Source organism: Saccopteryx bilineata, chromosome 2, assembly GCF_036850765.1.
Source record: "Saccopteryx bilineata isolate mSacBil1 chromosome 2, mSacBil1_pri_phased_curated, whole genome shotgun sequence".
NCBI lineage: Eukaryota > Metazoa > Chordata > Mammalia > Chiroptera > Emballonuridae > Saccopteryx > Saccopteryx bilineata.
The window spans coordinates 191,210,315-191,226,301 of NC_089491.1; the positions used below are offsets into that span (position 1 = coordinate 191,210,315).

Sequence of the window (15,987 nt, forward strand, 5' to 3'; positions counted from 1 at the left end):
TTGTCATTAAATTATGTTGCATACCCCTCGCCCAAAGTCAGATTGTCCTCCGCCACCCTCTATCTAGTTCTCTGTGCCCCTCCCCCTCCCCCTAACTCTCTCCCTCCCTCCCTCCCATGTCCTCCATCCCCCCACCCCTGGTAACCACCACACTCTTGTCCATGTCTCTTAGTCTCGTTTTTTTGTTCCACCAATGTATGGAATCATGTAGTTCTTGTTTTTTTCTGATTTACTTATTTCACTCCGTATAATGTTATCAAGATCCCACCATTTTGCTGTAAATGATCTGATGTCATCATTTCTTATGGCTGAGTAGTATTCCATAGTGTATATGTGCCACATCTTCTTTATCCAGTCTTCTATTGAAGGGCTTTTTGGTTGTTTCCATGTCTTGGCCACTGTGAACAGTGCTGCAATGAACATGGGGCTACATGTGTCTTTACGTATCAATGTTTCTGAGGTTTTGGGGTATATACCCAGTAGAGGGATTGCTGGGTCATAAGGTAGTTCTATTTGCAGTTTTTTGAGGAACCACCATACTTTCCTCCATAATGGTTGTACTACTTTACAGTCCCACCAACAGTGAATGAGGGTTCCTTTTTCTCCACAGCCTCTCCAACATTTGCTATTACCCGTCTTGTTGATAATAGCTAATCTAACAGGGGTGAGGTGGTATCTCATTGTAGTTTTGATTTGCATTTCTCTAATAACTAATGAAGCTGAGCATCTTTTCATATATCTGTTGGCCATTTGTATCTCTTCCTGGGAGAAGTGTCTGTTCATGTCCTCTTCCCATTTTTTTATTGGATTGTTTGTTTGTTTGTTGTTGAGTTTTATGAGTTCTTTGTAAATTTTGGATATTAGGCCCTTATCTGAGCTGTTGTTTGAAAATATCATTTCCCATTTAGTTGGCTGTCTGTTTATTTTGATATCAGTTTCTCTTGCTGAGCAAAAACTTTTTATTCTGATGTAGTCCCATTCATTTATCTTTGCCTTCACTTCTCTTGCCATTGGAGTCAAGTTCATAAAATGTTCTTTAAAACCCAGGTCCATGATTTTAGTACCTATGTCTTCTTCTATGTACTTTATTGTTTCAGGTCTTATATTTAGGTCTTTGATCCATTTTGAATTAATTTTAGTACACGGGGACAGGCTGTAGTCGAGTTTCATTCTTTTGCATGTGGCTTTCCAGTTTTCCCAACACCATTTGTTGAAGAGGCTTTCTTTTCTCCATTGTGTGTTGTTGGCCCCTTTATCAAAGATTATTTGACCATATATATGTGGTTTTATTTCTGGGCTTTCTATTCTGTTCCATTGGTCTGAGTGTCTATTTTTCTGCCAATACCATGCTGTTTTGATTATCGTGGCCCTATAATATAGTTTAAAGTCAGGTATTGTAATGCCCCCAGCTTCATTCTTTTTCCTTAGGATTGTTTTGGCTATTCGGGGTTTTTTATAGTTCCATATAAATCTGATGATTTTTTGTTCCATTTCATTAAAAAATCTCATAGGAATTTTGATGGAAATTGCATTAAATTTGTATATTGCTTTCGGTAATATGGCCATTTTAATTATATTTATTCTTCCTATCCAAGAACAAGGAATATTTTTCCATCTCATTGTATCTTTTTCGATTTCCCTTAACAATGCTTTGTAATTTTCATTATATAAGGTCCTTTACATTCTTTGTTATGTTTATTCCTAGGTATTTTATTTTTTTTGTTGCAATCGTGAAGGGGATTATTTTTTTGAGTTCGTTTTCTAATATTTCATTGTTGGCATATAGAAAGGCTATGGACTTTTGTATGTTAATTTTGTATCCTGCGACCTTACTGTATTGGTTTATTGTTTCTAATAATCTTTTTGTGGAGTCCTTCGGGTTTTCGATGTATAGGATCATATCATCAGCAAAAAGTGATACCTTTACTTCTTCTTTTCCGATATGGATGCCTTTTATTTCTTTGTCTTGTCTGATTGCTCTGGCCAGAACTTCTAGCACCACGTTAAATAAGAGTGGAGAGAGTGGACAACCCTGTCTTGTTCCTGATTTAAGGTAGAAAGTCCTCAGTTTTATGCCGTTTAATATGATGTTGGCTGATGGTTTATCATATATGGCCTTTATCATGTTGAGATATTTTCCTTCTATACCCATTTTGTTGAGAGTCTTAAACATAAAATTGTGTTGTATTTTATCAAAAGCCTTTTCTGCATCTATTGATAAGATCATGTGGTTTTTGTTCTTTGTTTTGTTGATATGGTGTATTACGTTAACCGTTTTGCGTATGTTGAACCATCCTTGAGATTCTGGGATGAATCCCACTTGATCATGATGTATTATTTTTTTAATATGTTGTTGTATTCGGTTTGCCAGTATTTTGTTTAGTATTTTAGCATCTGTATTCATTAGAGATATTGGTCTGTAGTTTTCTTTCTTTGTGCCATCCTTGCCAGGTTTTGGTATGAGGGTTATGTTGGCCTCATAAAATGTGTTTGAAGTATTGCTTCTTCTTCAATTTTTTGGAAGACTTTGAGTAGAATAGGAACCAAGTCTTCTTTGAATGTTTGATAGAATTCACTAGTATAACCGTCTGGGCCTGGACTTTTATTTTTGGGGAGGTTTTTAATAGTTTTTTCTATTTCCTCCCTGCTGATTGGTCTGTTTAGGCTTTCTGCTTCTTCATGACTCAGTCTAGGAAGGTTGTATTGTTCTAGGAATTTATCCATTTCTTCTAGATTGTTGTATTTGGTGGCATATAATTTTTCATAGTATTCTACAATAATTCTTTGTATATCTATGATGTCTGTGGTGATCTCTCCTCTTTCATTTTGGATTTTATTTATTTGAGTCCTGTGCCTTTTTTTCCTTGGTGAGTCTTGCCAAGGGTTTGTCAATTTTGTTGATCTTTTCAAAGAACCAGCTCCTTGTTTTATTGATTTTTTCTATAGTTTTTCTGTTCTCTATTTCATTTATTTCTGCTCTGATTTTTATTATCTCCTTTCTTCGGCTGGTTTTGGGTTGTCTTTGTTCTTCTTTTTCTAGTTCCTTAAGGTGTGAAGTTAAGTGGTTTACTTCGGCTCTCTCTTGTTTGTTCATATAGGCCTGAAGTGATATGAACTTTCCTCTTATTACTGCTTTTGCTGCATCCCAGAGATTCTGATATGTCGTATTTTCATTTTCATTTGTCTGTATATATCTTTTGATCTCTGCGCTTATTTCTTCTTTGACCCATTCATTTTTTAGAAGTATGTTGTTTAGTTTCCACATTTTTGTGGGTTTTTCCCCCTCTTTTTTGCAGTTGAATTCTAGTTTCAAGGCTTTATGATCAGAAAATATGCTTGGTACAATTTCAATTTTTCTAAATTTGCTGATATTGTCTTTGTGGCCCAACATATGGTCAATTCTTGAGAATGTTCCATGTACACTAGAGAAAAATGTATACTCTGTCGCTTTGGGATGAAGTGTCCTGTAGATGTCTATCATATCCAGGTGTTCTAGTATTTCGTTTAAGGCCACTATATCTTTATTGATTCTCTGTTTGGATGACCGATCTAGAGCCGTCAGCGGTGTATTGAGGTCTCCAAGTATGATTGTATTTTTGTTAGTTTTTGTTTTAAGGTCAATAAGTAGCTGTCTTATATATTTTGGTGCTCCTTGGTTTGGTGCATATATATTAAGGATTGTTATGTCTTCTTGATTCAACTTCCCCTTAATCATTATGAAATGACCATTTTTGTCTCTGAGTACTTTTTCTGTCTTGTAGTCAGCATTATTAGATATGAGTATTGCTACACCTGCTTTTTTTTGGGTGTTGTTTGCTTGGAGTATTGTTTTCCAGCCTTTCACTTTGAATTTGTTTTTATCCTTGTTGCTTAGATGTGTTTCTTGTAGGCAGCATATAGTTGGATTTTCTTTTTTAATCCATTCTGCTACTCTGTGTCTTTTTATTGGTAAGTTTAATCCATTTACATTTAGTGTAATTATTGACACTTGTGGGTTCCCTACTGCCATTTTATAAATTGCTTTCTGTTAGTTTTGTATCTTGTTTGATTCTTCTCTTTTTTTTTCTATCATTTGTTTTTGTTTGTTTGTGTTCCATACTTCTTTCCTCTGTTGCTACCTTTTTTAAGTCAAGAGTTTTTGTGGTGGTTTTTTCAAGGGTGGTTACCATTAAGTAATGAAAAGGGTACCTATCATATTCATTGTAGTACCCTATCTTATGAGTATTTCTGCACTTCATCGTCCTTTGCTACTGTTAATCTCCATCCTCTCCCCCTTCTTTTTTCTTTTGTTGTCACAGTTTAAGTTTGTTTTATTGTGTTCTTGGTGGAGCTGTTACTTGTGGTGTTGTTTTCTTTTGTTCTTTGAATCTGGTTGGAAAACCCCCTTTAGTATTTCCTGGAGTGGGGGCTTTCTGCTGATAAATTCTCTCATCTTTTCTGTATTTGTGAATGTTTTTATATCTCCTTCATACTTGAAGTATAGCTTTGATGGGTATAGTATTCTTGGCTGAAAGTTCCTCTCTTTCAGGGCTTTAAATATTGGGGTCCACTCTCTTCTAGCTTGTAGAGTTTCTGCTGAGAAATCTGATGATAATCTAATAGGCCTTCCTTTATATGTTGTACTCTTCTTTTCCCTGGCTGCCTTGAGAATTTTTTCTTTGTCATTGGTTTGTGTCATCTTTATTATGATGTGCCTTGGAGTGGGTTTGTTGGGGTTAAGAAAACTCGGTGTTCTGTTTGCTTCTTGAATTTGAGGCTTTAGTTCTTTCCACAGGCTTGGGAAGTTCTCGTCTATTATTTGTTTGAGTATATTCTCCATTCCATTTTCTTTCTCTTCTCCCTCTGATATACCTATTATTCTTATGTTATTCTTTCTGATGGAGTCAGACAATTCCTGTAGGGCTTTCTCGTTTTTTATTATTTTTGAGTCTCTTTCTTCTTCTCTCTGTTGTGCCTCAAGTTGTTTGTCTTCTATTTCACTAATCCTATCTTCAATCTGGGCTGTTCTGTTAGCTAAGCTTGTTACCTCGTTTTTCAGCTCGTGAATTGAGTTTTTCATTTCTGTTTGATTTGTTTTATAGTTTCAATTTCCTTGGTAATATATTCTTTGTGTTCACTGAGTTGTTTTCTGATCTCCCTAAATTGCCTTTCTGTGTTTTCTTGTATATCTCTGAGTATTTTTAAGATTTCTATTTTAAATTCTCTGTCATTTAGCTCCAAGGCTTCCAATATGTTAAGTCTTTTCTCCATAGATTTTTCCACATCTATTTGTGTTACCTCTCTTTCTTTTGTATCCATAATATTCGATTTCCTCTTTCTTATTGGCATCTGAGGGTGGTCTTGTTGATAGCACTAATTAGAATTAATAAAGAGTAAAAAGTAAAAAAAAAAAGGTAAAACACCCCACAAAAAAAACAGTAATAATTTATTATTTCCCCCTTTTTTCTTTCTTCTCTTTTCCTCTTCTCCCCTCCTCAGGGAAATATCGTGATGACCTGTGAATTATATTATGCTAAATGGAACAAAAACTGCGTATAATGGAGGGCCTGATTTGGGGTGAAGAGTTCAAGGGGCAAAAAAAGGGAGTAGGGACCTACTAAATACAAAAAAAAAGGAAGAAAATCTTAGACAAGCATAAGATGATTTACTTGTAAGTGATGGTTGGCTAAGAGATATAATTGGAGGGATAAGAGGGAACCAGAAAAAAGGAGAAAAAAAAGAATAATAAAGAAGAAAAAAATAAAAATAATAAGTAAAAATCTGTTGTATTAAGTGGAGCGAAGACTAAATACAATGGAGACCTTGGGTTGGGAGGAATGCTAGTGAGTTAAAAAGCAACGTAAAAAGTACCCAAAATGCCACAAAAACAAACAAACAAACAAACAAAAACAAAAGCAAAAAAGAAAAATAAAACCAAAAAAAAACCCTTGAGTCCTAAATTAACTAATTTGTTCGTGATTGAGGATTAAATGGGAGGAAAAGTAAAATGAGAAAAGAAAAAACGAATAGAAAGGAAAAAATAAGAAAAAGAGAAAAATGAAGGAAGGAAAAAAAGGAAGAGAAAAAAACAAAATAAAGCAAAACAAAAAAAAAACAAAAGAGGAGAGAGTGAGAGTTAAGTGTTTTGGAGTATAACCTTAAAGGAGGGTGAGGATGAAGAAGAGAAGTAAAATGTAACACTCATGGGTAGTGTAGTTCAAGAAAAAGGAAGCATAAGATGGGCAGAGAATAGAAGGACCGAGGTGGAGGAAATAGAAATAATAATAATAAAGGCAATAAGATAGAAGAAACAAACAACAACAATAAAAAAATTAATGGAACAAGTTGTAAAGTCTGTGGATTTTTCTTGATTTTGAGAGGTTAACTTCTTCCTTTTTCTTTTCTCTCCCTCTTCCTGGTCGGTGACTCTGTACCCCAGGCTCTGCCCCTGTGTCACACTTAGGTAGGGATTTGCAGTTGATGGGATTCTATGGCAATGTCATATAATTGGCTTTAGTCTTGCTGGTAGTCAAGGCTTGTAGACGTTTGCAGGGTCCAACGATGAGAGAGTTTGCTTTCCTGGAGTCTCTCTCCTAGTCCCCCCTTCCTGAATTAGCAGCCTGGTGATTCAGCTATAAGGCTGCAACTGCTTCTGCCTGGGGAGTAAGAGGCTCAAAGAGCTAGGAAATCCCCACTCTATCCCCACTCAGTGCAAGGCTTTGGGAAAGGCTCTGGCAGTCAGAGCCTCCAGTGTAATCAGGCGGGGGTGGGCGTCAATTGTTGTCAAGGTGACTGTTCAGCGCCTAGCATTCAGTTGGACCACTCAACCCAGGCTTTCCATACTTTGTAGCCTGTTTTGGCTGGGAATAAGAGGCACTAGTCTCTGCTTGCGACTAGTGTAGTATAGATCTTATTATCTGCCAAGTCCCTCTTGTTAGCGTTTATCCCTGAATATGGAGGCTCTATCAATCAGAAGTTGCCCCCGCCCCTTTAGCGAGAGGCACTAAAAAATATCACGCCTCTTGTCTTGGATCGCTGAACTGAGAGAGATCTTATCAATTAGAACCCATGGGTGCGCAGATTTCATGGGTTAAGCTAATTTCAGTGATTGTGTCTACAGCTGTGCTCCCGAAGGTATTTCAGGCTGCCTGCGCGTCCCTCCCCCAATGCTTGATTGTTAGCTTGAATGGCTGGGTGAGGTGCCCCGCCCACGGAGAGAATCTCCCAAGTAGGGAAGACCGCCCTGGCGCCTCTCCCGCTCGCCCCGCCGCTGGCGGCTGGGGCGCACCGGGCGCAGGATAATGGGGCACCCTGGGTGTGCGGGCCAGTAGGGCGCTCTGGGCGCTTGGGATGCCCCAGGCACGCGCGCGAATGGGGTGCTCCGGGCACCGGTGGCTGGGGACTCTCACTCGCAGTGCGCGGGCCACTGGGAACGTTAGCGGTGCTCGCTCTGCAACCGGACCGGGCGTGCGCCGGCGGCTGCTCGCCGCTCCCGAGTGTGGGCGGTACTCGCTCTGCAACCAGACTGGGCGCGCGCCGGCGGCTGCTCGCCGTTCCCGAGTGTGGGCGGTACTCGCTCTGCAACCGGACTGGGCGCGCGCCGGCGGCTGCTCGCCGCTCCCGAGTGTGGGCCGACTCACCGCAGGCGCACTCCCTCCGCGGCTCCCGAGTGTGGGCGGTACTCCCTCTGTAACCGGACCGGGCGCGCGCCAGCGGCTGCTCGCCGCTCCCGAGTGTGGGCTGACTCACCTCAGGCGCACTCCCTCCGCAGCTTGAATGAACGTCCCTGCGGTAGCTTCCTCTACACCCTCATTTCTCAGATTCAAGTGATAACAGTCCTTTCGCTTTCAGTTTGTGTGGAACTCCGGAATGCTCCGAGGATAAATTTTTCTGTTTCTAGTTGATAAATTTGTTGTGATTTTGGGGAGATCTGTCGGACGCGCTGCTCATGGCGCCATTTCCGTGACATCACCTCGAGAAGGTTTTGAGAGAACTGAGCTCCCATAACCCAGTGCCAGCCAATTGAACAACACATTCTTGTATTCGTTTTCCTTCCTTCCCTTCTTATTCTCTTCCTTAGCTCACATAACTGCTACCTGAGATCACATTTACAAGTAAACCACCTGCACACAGTTTTTTGTCTCAGTTTCTGCTTTGGAGGAGCATGGAATCCAGGCTTTAAAAAACTTGTATTTAAGTGGATCTTCAAAATCAGTTGGCAATAAGGTACCCATTGCTGTGGCAAGTGAGTGACACTAACCTCTGCTTTGCAGTAACATCAAAAGGACTCAGGCTTTCCCTGTGGCAGGTTGGGATGAGCGACAGGGGAAGTGTGGATCACTGGGTTATGAAAAAGCCAGGGCACATGAATGGTAGTGAAGCCATGGTATTTAAAAGATTGTGGAATTAGCTCACTATTGTTAAATGCTTTGAAAAACTTGAAAAAATAAAATAAAATGACAAACTCAGGTTAGACAATTAATAAATCAAAACATGCTGTTAAAATCAGAGAGGTAGAGTGAATAGTAAATTAATGCAAACTTAATGTAAACTGAACTGAGTGTCAACTTTACTAGAATATAGCCTGTGGCATTTCACATGTGCCTTTTAATTTGCAAAACAGATTATTCTCAATCAGCATCAATAAAGAAGATCAAAAACACTTGAAGTTTACCAGGGAAAAACAATAGTACTGTCTTCCTCTTGTCCCAGGGCCAAATTAACTCTCTTTGTTATAATACAATCCACAAGAGGTTTAGTCAGGGAAAATGGTGGATTTAGAACTGCCAGGACTCCACCTCCACCTGGAGAACAAATGTACTAGCAGAAACAACCTGAAATAATGACTTTGGAACTCTGCAGTTTATCTGAATACTTCTGGCTTCCTGAAACAGCTTGGCTTATAAATTGCAGTTTATTTCAACAGTCAGTGTACGGCAGACATTTGAGAGGGCACAGAAATCCATATTTCTTGCACAACTTGCTAGAGTCAAAATAGACAATAAGGACTTTTCAAATATTGGGGTTCTGTGTTTTCACTGTGGGTACTGCTTGGATCACTGGGTGGTGGATAAGGAGTCCAGATGCCATTGTACTACCTCTGTCAACTGAAGCAGCCTCCAGGAGATTTAAGGGACCTGAAGCTGCAGCTGTTTGTTTGTTTTGTTGTGGAGTTTTTGTGGGGGGTGATGAACATTCAAAAACAATTATATAAATGGGAGGGCTTAGAAAGCCACCACACATGCTCAGGAGAAGACATCAGGCTCAAAAAAGACCTGAGAAGACTTTAAGCTTTCACCTCAGGCTGATCCCAGGCACAGACATCCTACAACAATTTTTAGAAAGTACATAAACCCTGGAGGTTTTCAGAGATTCCATACAAGATTCAAATATGCAACATTCAACACAACAAAATCACAAGGCATATAAAGAAAGTATGGACCATACAAAGGAACAAAATAAACTGATACAAAATGTAAATGAAGGTATTGGACTTACTAGACAAAGACTTTAAAGGATGCTCAAGGATCTAAAGCAGGGGTCTCAAACTCAACTCAGCATGTGGGCTGCAGAGCAAGATCATAGCCATTCGGCGGGCCGCACTAGGTCTACAGAAGGCAACTGTTACGCAACACTTTTCTCACTGCAGTTGAAAACAAAACAAAAATCAGTACAACAAGCACAATCGTACATGCAGTTTACTCAGTGTCACAAAACGACCAGAAACTGTAGTTCGCATCAAAACTGCTGTTAACTAAGCTAATATCTAGCTAGGATGCTAGAGAAATGAAAAATACAAGTAGGCCCCTAGGCTTACTTAATTTTATCCAAAATATTTTGAACTTCGTGGATTAGTCTGCGGGCCGCACAAAATTGTTCAGCGGGCTGCATGCGGCCTGTGGGCCGCGAGTTTGAGACCCCTGATCTAAAGGAAGACATAGACAAAGACAAAAAAATCATGCATAAATAAAATGAGACTATCAGTAAAGAGATAAAAATTATTAAAGGAACAAAAAATTCTGGAGCTGAAAAGTACAATAATTTAAAATTTAAAATACAGTAGAAGGGTTTAAAATCAGATTTGAGCAAGCAGCAGAAAGACTCAGTGAACTTGAAGATAGGACAATTTAAATGAACATGTCTGGAGAACAGAAGGGTGAAAAACGGAGAAATAAAAACAGAGTCAAGGGGCTTTCTGGGTAAAGATGGATGCACAGAATCTCTTTCATTGGCTGGGTGCTGGGGCCAAATTCGATGTGAGATGCTTCTCGGCGGACACAGCCCGGTTCCAGAGGTGCTGCAGGGACTGGACTTTTTTGGAAACCAGAATTCCATCGCAGGTGAGTGTGGAGAATCAAGAACTTATGAAAAGCTCCAAGATAAAGAGAAAAAGGAGAGAGCATACCTGAAAGGAAGAGGGAGCAGAACAAGAAAAAGAGGAGGAGCATGACTTCAGAAATTATTTCAGAAGATTCTACTATACAGTGGATATCATCTGTGGAAGCAAAGATTGAAGATAAAAAAGTTAAAAGAGAAAATAAACTAACTACAGGAAAGTTGAAGCATATCAGAAAAGAAAAGATAAACTTTTTGCGGAACAAATACAAAATTCACATCCAAGGAACTGATCTTCCTAACCCAATTGTTACGTTTTAGCAACTTGAACAGGAATATAATATCAATTCTTGTCTGCTTCAGAACATTCTGGGTGAAGGCTTCCAGATACCTACGCCTATCCAAATGCAAGCCATTCCAATTATGCTGCATGGTCGAGAACTTCTGGCTTCTGCTCCTACTGGGTCTGGAAAGACATTGGCTTTTAGCATTCCCATTTTAATGCAACTGAAACAACCCACCAGAAAAGGCTTAAGAGCCCTGATTATATCACCAACACGAGAACTTGCCAGCCAGATTCACCAGGAGTTAGTAAAAATATCTGAGAGAACAGGATTCAGGATACACATGATACACAAAGCAGCTGTTGCAGCCAAGAAATTTGGACCAAAGTCATTTGGACCAAAGTCATCTAAGAAATTTGATATTGTGACCACTCCCAATTGACTAATCTATTTATTAAAGCAAGATCCTCCAGGAATAGACTTAACAAGTGTTGAATGGCTGGTAGTAGATGAATCGGATAAACTATTTGAAGATGGCAAAACTAGGTTCAGAGACCAGCTGGCTTCCATTTTCCTGGCTTGCACATCCCACAAGGTCAGAAGAGCAATGTTCAGTGCAACTTTTGCATATGATGTTGAGCAGTGGTGCAAACTCAACCTGGACAGTGTCATTACTGTGTCCATTGGAGCAAGGAATTCTGCAGTAGAGACTGTAGAACAAAAGCGTCTCTTTGTTGGATCTGAGACTGGAAAACTTCTAGCCATGAGAGAACTTACTAAAAAGGGTTTTAATCCACCTGTTTTTGTTTTTGTTCAGTCCATTGAAAGGGCTAAAGAGCTTTTTCATGAGCACATATATGAAGGCATTAATGTGGACATTATTCATGCAAACAGAACGCAGGAACAGAGAGATAACACAGTCCACAGCTTCAGAGCAGGAAAAATCTGGGTCCTTATTTGTACAGCCTTGATAGCCAGAGGTATTGATTTTAAAGGTGTGAACTTGGTGATCAACTATGACTTTCCAATGAGCTCAGTTGAATATATCCACAGGATAGGTCGAACTGGAAGAACAGGGCATAAAGGAAAAGCTGTTACATTTTTCACTGAAGATGATAAACCATTATTAAGAAGCATTGCCAGTGTTATACAGCAGGCTGGATGTCCTGTTCCAGAATACATAAAAGGTTTCCAAAAACTACTAAGCAAACAAAAGAAGAAGATGATTAAGAAGCCATTGCAAAGGGAGAGCATTAGTACCACTCCAAAATACTTCTTAGAAAACGCTAAGGATAAACGGAAAAAGGTCATTGGTCAGAACAACAAGAAGAAAGTAGCTCTTAAAGACAAAAGTTAAAAAATATTTTTTAAAAGACTGGATCAAGAGGATAATTTAATGATCTCAATGTGATTGTTGTTTTCATGGACTACTTCACCTTAAAATCACCTGTAACATTTGAAATCAACTACGAGAACATGGGGCTGGTGAAAAATGATCATAAACTTTCAGTGTATCATGTCAGATTTCAATGTAGGTGACTTTTAAATGATTACACAATGAAAATAACATTCAATGACATTTCTGTGGTTTGAATCTTGAGGTAATTCTTAAAGAAGATCAAAAACTTATGGTAAAAATGACAGATTGAAAGTCCCTTCCCTGCCGCCTTGTGGTTTGTTTGTTTTTTGAGTGGACAAGAAGCCCAGGCTATTTACCAAGAATAAGCCTGCTGCTCTTTATCTTACTACTTCTTAATTTCTTGATGACCTTTTGTGGTATAAGCCACAAAACAAAGAGATGCCTCTTCTGTGGCTGGTTATTTAAGTTCTATAAGACTTTAAATGCTTTGGTGTATTAAGTATTCTTATAAATTCATTTGTAAGGTAGGTAATACTTTACCTGTTAAAATGTTGCATCTAAAAAAAAAAAAAAAAAAAAAAAAACAGAGTCAAGGATCTGTGGGACAACATATACACATTGTGGGAATCCCAGAAGGAGAAGAGAGAGAAAGGGTTGGTCAGACAGATTATTTGGACAAACAATAGCTGAAAGCTTCTAAAATTAATGCCTTAACTCAGCTAGAAGAAGAAATAAGTATCCCAAAGTAAACAAAAGGAAATAAATTATAAAGATTAGCCTTAAGATAAATACAATGGAAAACAGAAAAACAATAAATAAAATTGATGAGCCCCAAGATGGTTCTTTGAAAAAAATCAACAAAAGTGATGAACTTTAGCTAGACCTACAAAAATCAGAACTCAGAGTGGCATTACTGCTGAATGTAGAGAGACAAAAAGGATTATAGGCGAATACTATGAGTGACTATATTTGGATTACCTAGAAGAAATAAAAATATTCCTTGAGACACAAATTACTTAAAAATTAAAAAAAAATTCAGCAGACCTACAAGTAAAAAAATTGAACTCATAATTCAAATCTCCCAACAAATTAGTATCCTGGACCAGATGGCTTCCCCAGTAAATTCTTCCAAACATCTGAAGATGAATTAACACTCATCTTTCTCAAACTCTTCCAAAAAGCAAATTAAGAGGAGGGAACACTTCTAGAGTGATTCTATGAGTCCAGCATTACTCTTGACACCTATGCCAGTTAAAGACATCACAAGAAAATTACAGAAGAGTACCCTTATGAATATAGATGCAGACATCCTCATCAAAATTAAATACAACAGCAAATTAAAAGGATTATTCATCACAACTAAATGTGATTTATTCTGGGCATGCAGGGGTGGTTCCTCAGAAGAAAACCAGTCAATGTAATATATTAATATAATGAAGGAGGAAATAATGATCATCTTGATGCAGAAAAGGCATGTGACAAAATCCAGTGCCCTTTTGTGATATAAACTCTTAGTAAACTAGGAATAAAAGAAATATTCCTCAACATGATAAAGGTATTTATGAGAAATGCACAACTAACATAGTCAAGGATAAAAGATTGAAAGCTTTCCTAAGATCAAGAACAAGGCAAAGATGCCTGCTTTCACCGTTACTATTCAGCAGAGTACTGTAAATTCTAACCAGTTATTAATAAAAAAAAATGTCCAAATTGAAAAGGAAGAGATAAAACTATCTATAATCATAGATGACCTGAAGTTATATATAGAAAATTCCAGAGAATCCTACTAGAGCTAATCAATTCCGCCATATGCAAGATACAAGACACACAATACAAATCAGTTCTGTTTTTATTCAGCAGCAGTGAGCAATCCCAAAGGAAAATTAGGAAAACAATTCCAATTCCCATATCACCTAAAAGAAGTGAGTACTTAGGAGCAAATCTAGCCAGATGGTAAAAGGCTTGTCCACTGAAAATGACAAAAAAAATTGCCAAAAGAAATTGAAGACAGATCCAAATGGAAAGATGTTTAGGCTCATAGACAGAAATACAATAATGTTAAGAAATCAATCTTCTGCAGTAATCTAATTGGTTACTAATCTCATCTATTTTTTTTTTTTCATTTCAGCTATTGCGTCTTTCAAATATAAAAATTCCTTGTGGAATGTGGGCTCTCTCTCATCTTCCGCTTCTCATCTCTCACGTGCACAGTCCCTCTACATCCTTGAATATGGAGGGGTGGGTAAAAGGGAGTTTACTGTTGTATGTGAAACACAGAGTTTATTCTCATATTATTATTTATTAATGATTGTATTGTTTTCCATACAAACAACTGTAGAGCTGATTTTGCCCATCCCTGTATAAAGCATATTTACAATTGCTATTTTAACATCTTTGTCTGCAACTTTCATTATCTCTTTCATTTTTAGGTCTATGCCTGTTGATTGATTTTTCTCCCACGTATGGCTTATACTTTCCTGCTTTCTGTAACTGGTAATCTTTTTCAGTTTTATTGAGAGTATAATTGACTAATCAAATTATAAAATATTTAAAGTACAGTGTGCTGATTTTATATACCTATACATTGTGAAAAGATTCCTTTCATATACATACTTCATTAACACATCCATCACCTCACATATTCATCTTTTTGTGTGTGTGTGAGAACATTTAAGTTCTACTCTCAGCAATTTCAGTCATGCTCTGTACAGTACTCTCAATTCTAGTCACCATGCTATACAGTGTTCATTTTGTAGCTGAAAGTTTGTGCCCTTTTACCAACCTCTTCAGGTTGACCCTGGCCCCAGCCCCTCACAACCACTTTTTCACTCTATTTCTGAGTTCAACTATGTTTCTTTTTAGATTCCACATATAAGTGATACCATGGAGTATTTGTCTTTCTCTGTCTGGCTTATTTCACTTGACACAATGCCCTCAAGTTCTGTCCATGTTGTCAAAAATAGCAGGATTTCCTTCTTTCTCATGGATGAATACTATTTCGTTATATATTATAATGAATATATATAAATATATACACACGTGTGTGTGTGTTTATCACATTTTTATCCATCATCCATTGACTCCACTTGGAGTGTTTCTATACCTTGGCTATTATGAATAATGCTGCAATATATATGGGGGTTCAGATACCTCTTTGAAATAGAAATTTCATTTCCTTGTGATAAATACCCAGAAGTGGAATTGCTGGATCATACGGTAACTGTATTTTTAACATTTTGAGGAACCTCCATACTGCTTTCCACAGTGGCCGCACCAATCCACACTCCCTTTTGTCCACAGCCTCATCAACACTTATCTATTATCTTCACGATGATATGTTAGTTTAGAATATTGCCTTTTCCTTCTCTCACTAACATTAAATAATTATTATTCAATCTCTTATATGCATATTTGACTTTAGTAATGCTATAATCTCTTTTTGAGTTATCCAGAACATCATTTTTATGTCATCAAAGTTGCTTGAGATATAGCATTCTGACTTTTTATGTATGTTGCTCTCACTGGAAATTTTACCCAGGCCAAGTATTTATTCACATTATAGAAAATTACTATTTAAAATATTGTGATGTTCATTAACTTGGGTTTGGACTAGATGTGTATGTTCATTTCTATTTTCCTGATTCTTTGTCATATTAGCATTTTTTTTTTCTTTTTCTTTTTTGTTCCTTCTTTTTCCAAGTGAGAAGAAGGGAGATAGACAGACTTCTGCATGTGCCCTGACCAGCATCCACCCAGCAACCCCTGTCTGGAGCCGATGCTCTGCCCACCTGGGGCCATGCTCGCAACTGAGCTATTTTTAGCTCCTGAAGCAGAGGCTCCCAGAACTATGGAGCCATCCTCAGTGCCCAAGCCAATGTACTCGAACCATTTGAGCCATGTTGCAGGAGGGGGAGAGAGTGTGTGAGAGAGAGAGGGAAGAGGGAGGGGAAGGGGTAGGGAAGTAGATGGGCACTTCTCCTGTGTTCCCTGACCGGGAAATGAATCTGGGACATCCACATGCCCTGTCGA

At 38.2% G+C, this 15,987-nt stretch overlaps 1 protein-coding gene across 1 annotated transcript; it reads left to right on the forward strand.

Annotated features, from left to right (window-relative positions):
* The first annotated feature begins 10,184 nt into the window (after window positions 1-10,184).
* Window positions 10,185-12,235, forward strand: LOC136325127 (probable ATP-dependent RNA helicase DDX52). The gene is given in 3 exon segments (XM_066258975.1): window positions 10,185-10,263; window positions 10,266-10,372; window positions 10,375-12,235. Coding segments are annotated over 3 exon segments (1,767 nt in total). The 3' UTR covers window positions 11,956-12,235.
* Window positions 12,236-15,987: the final 3,752 nt, after the last annotated feature.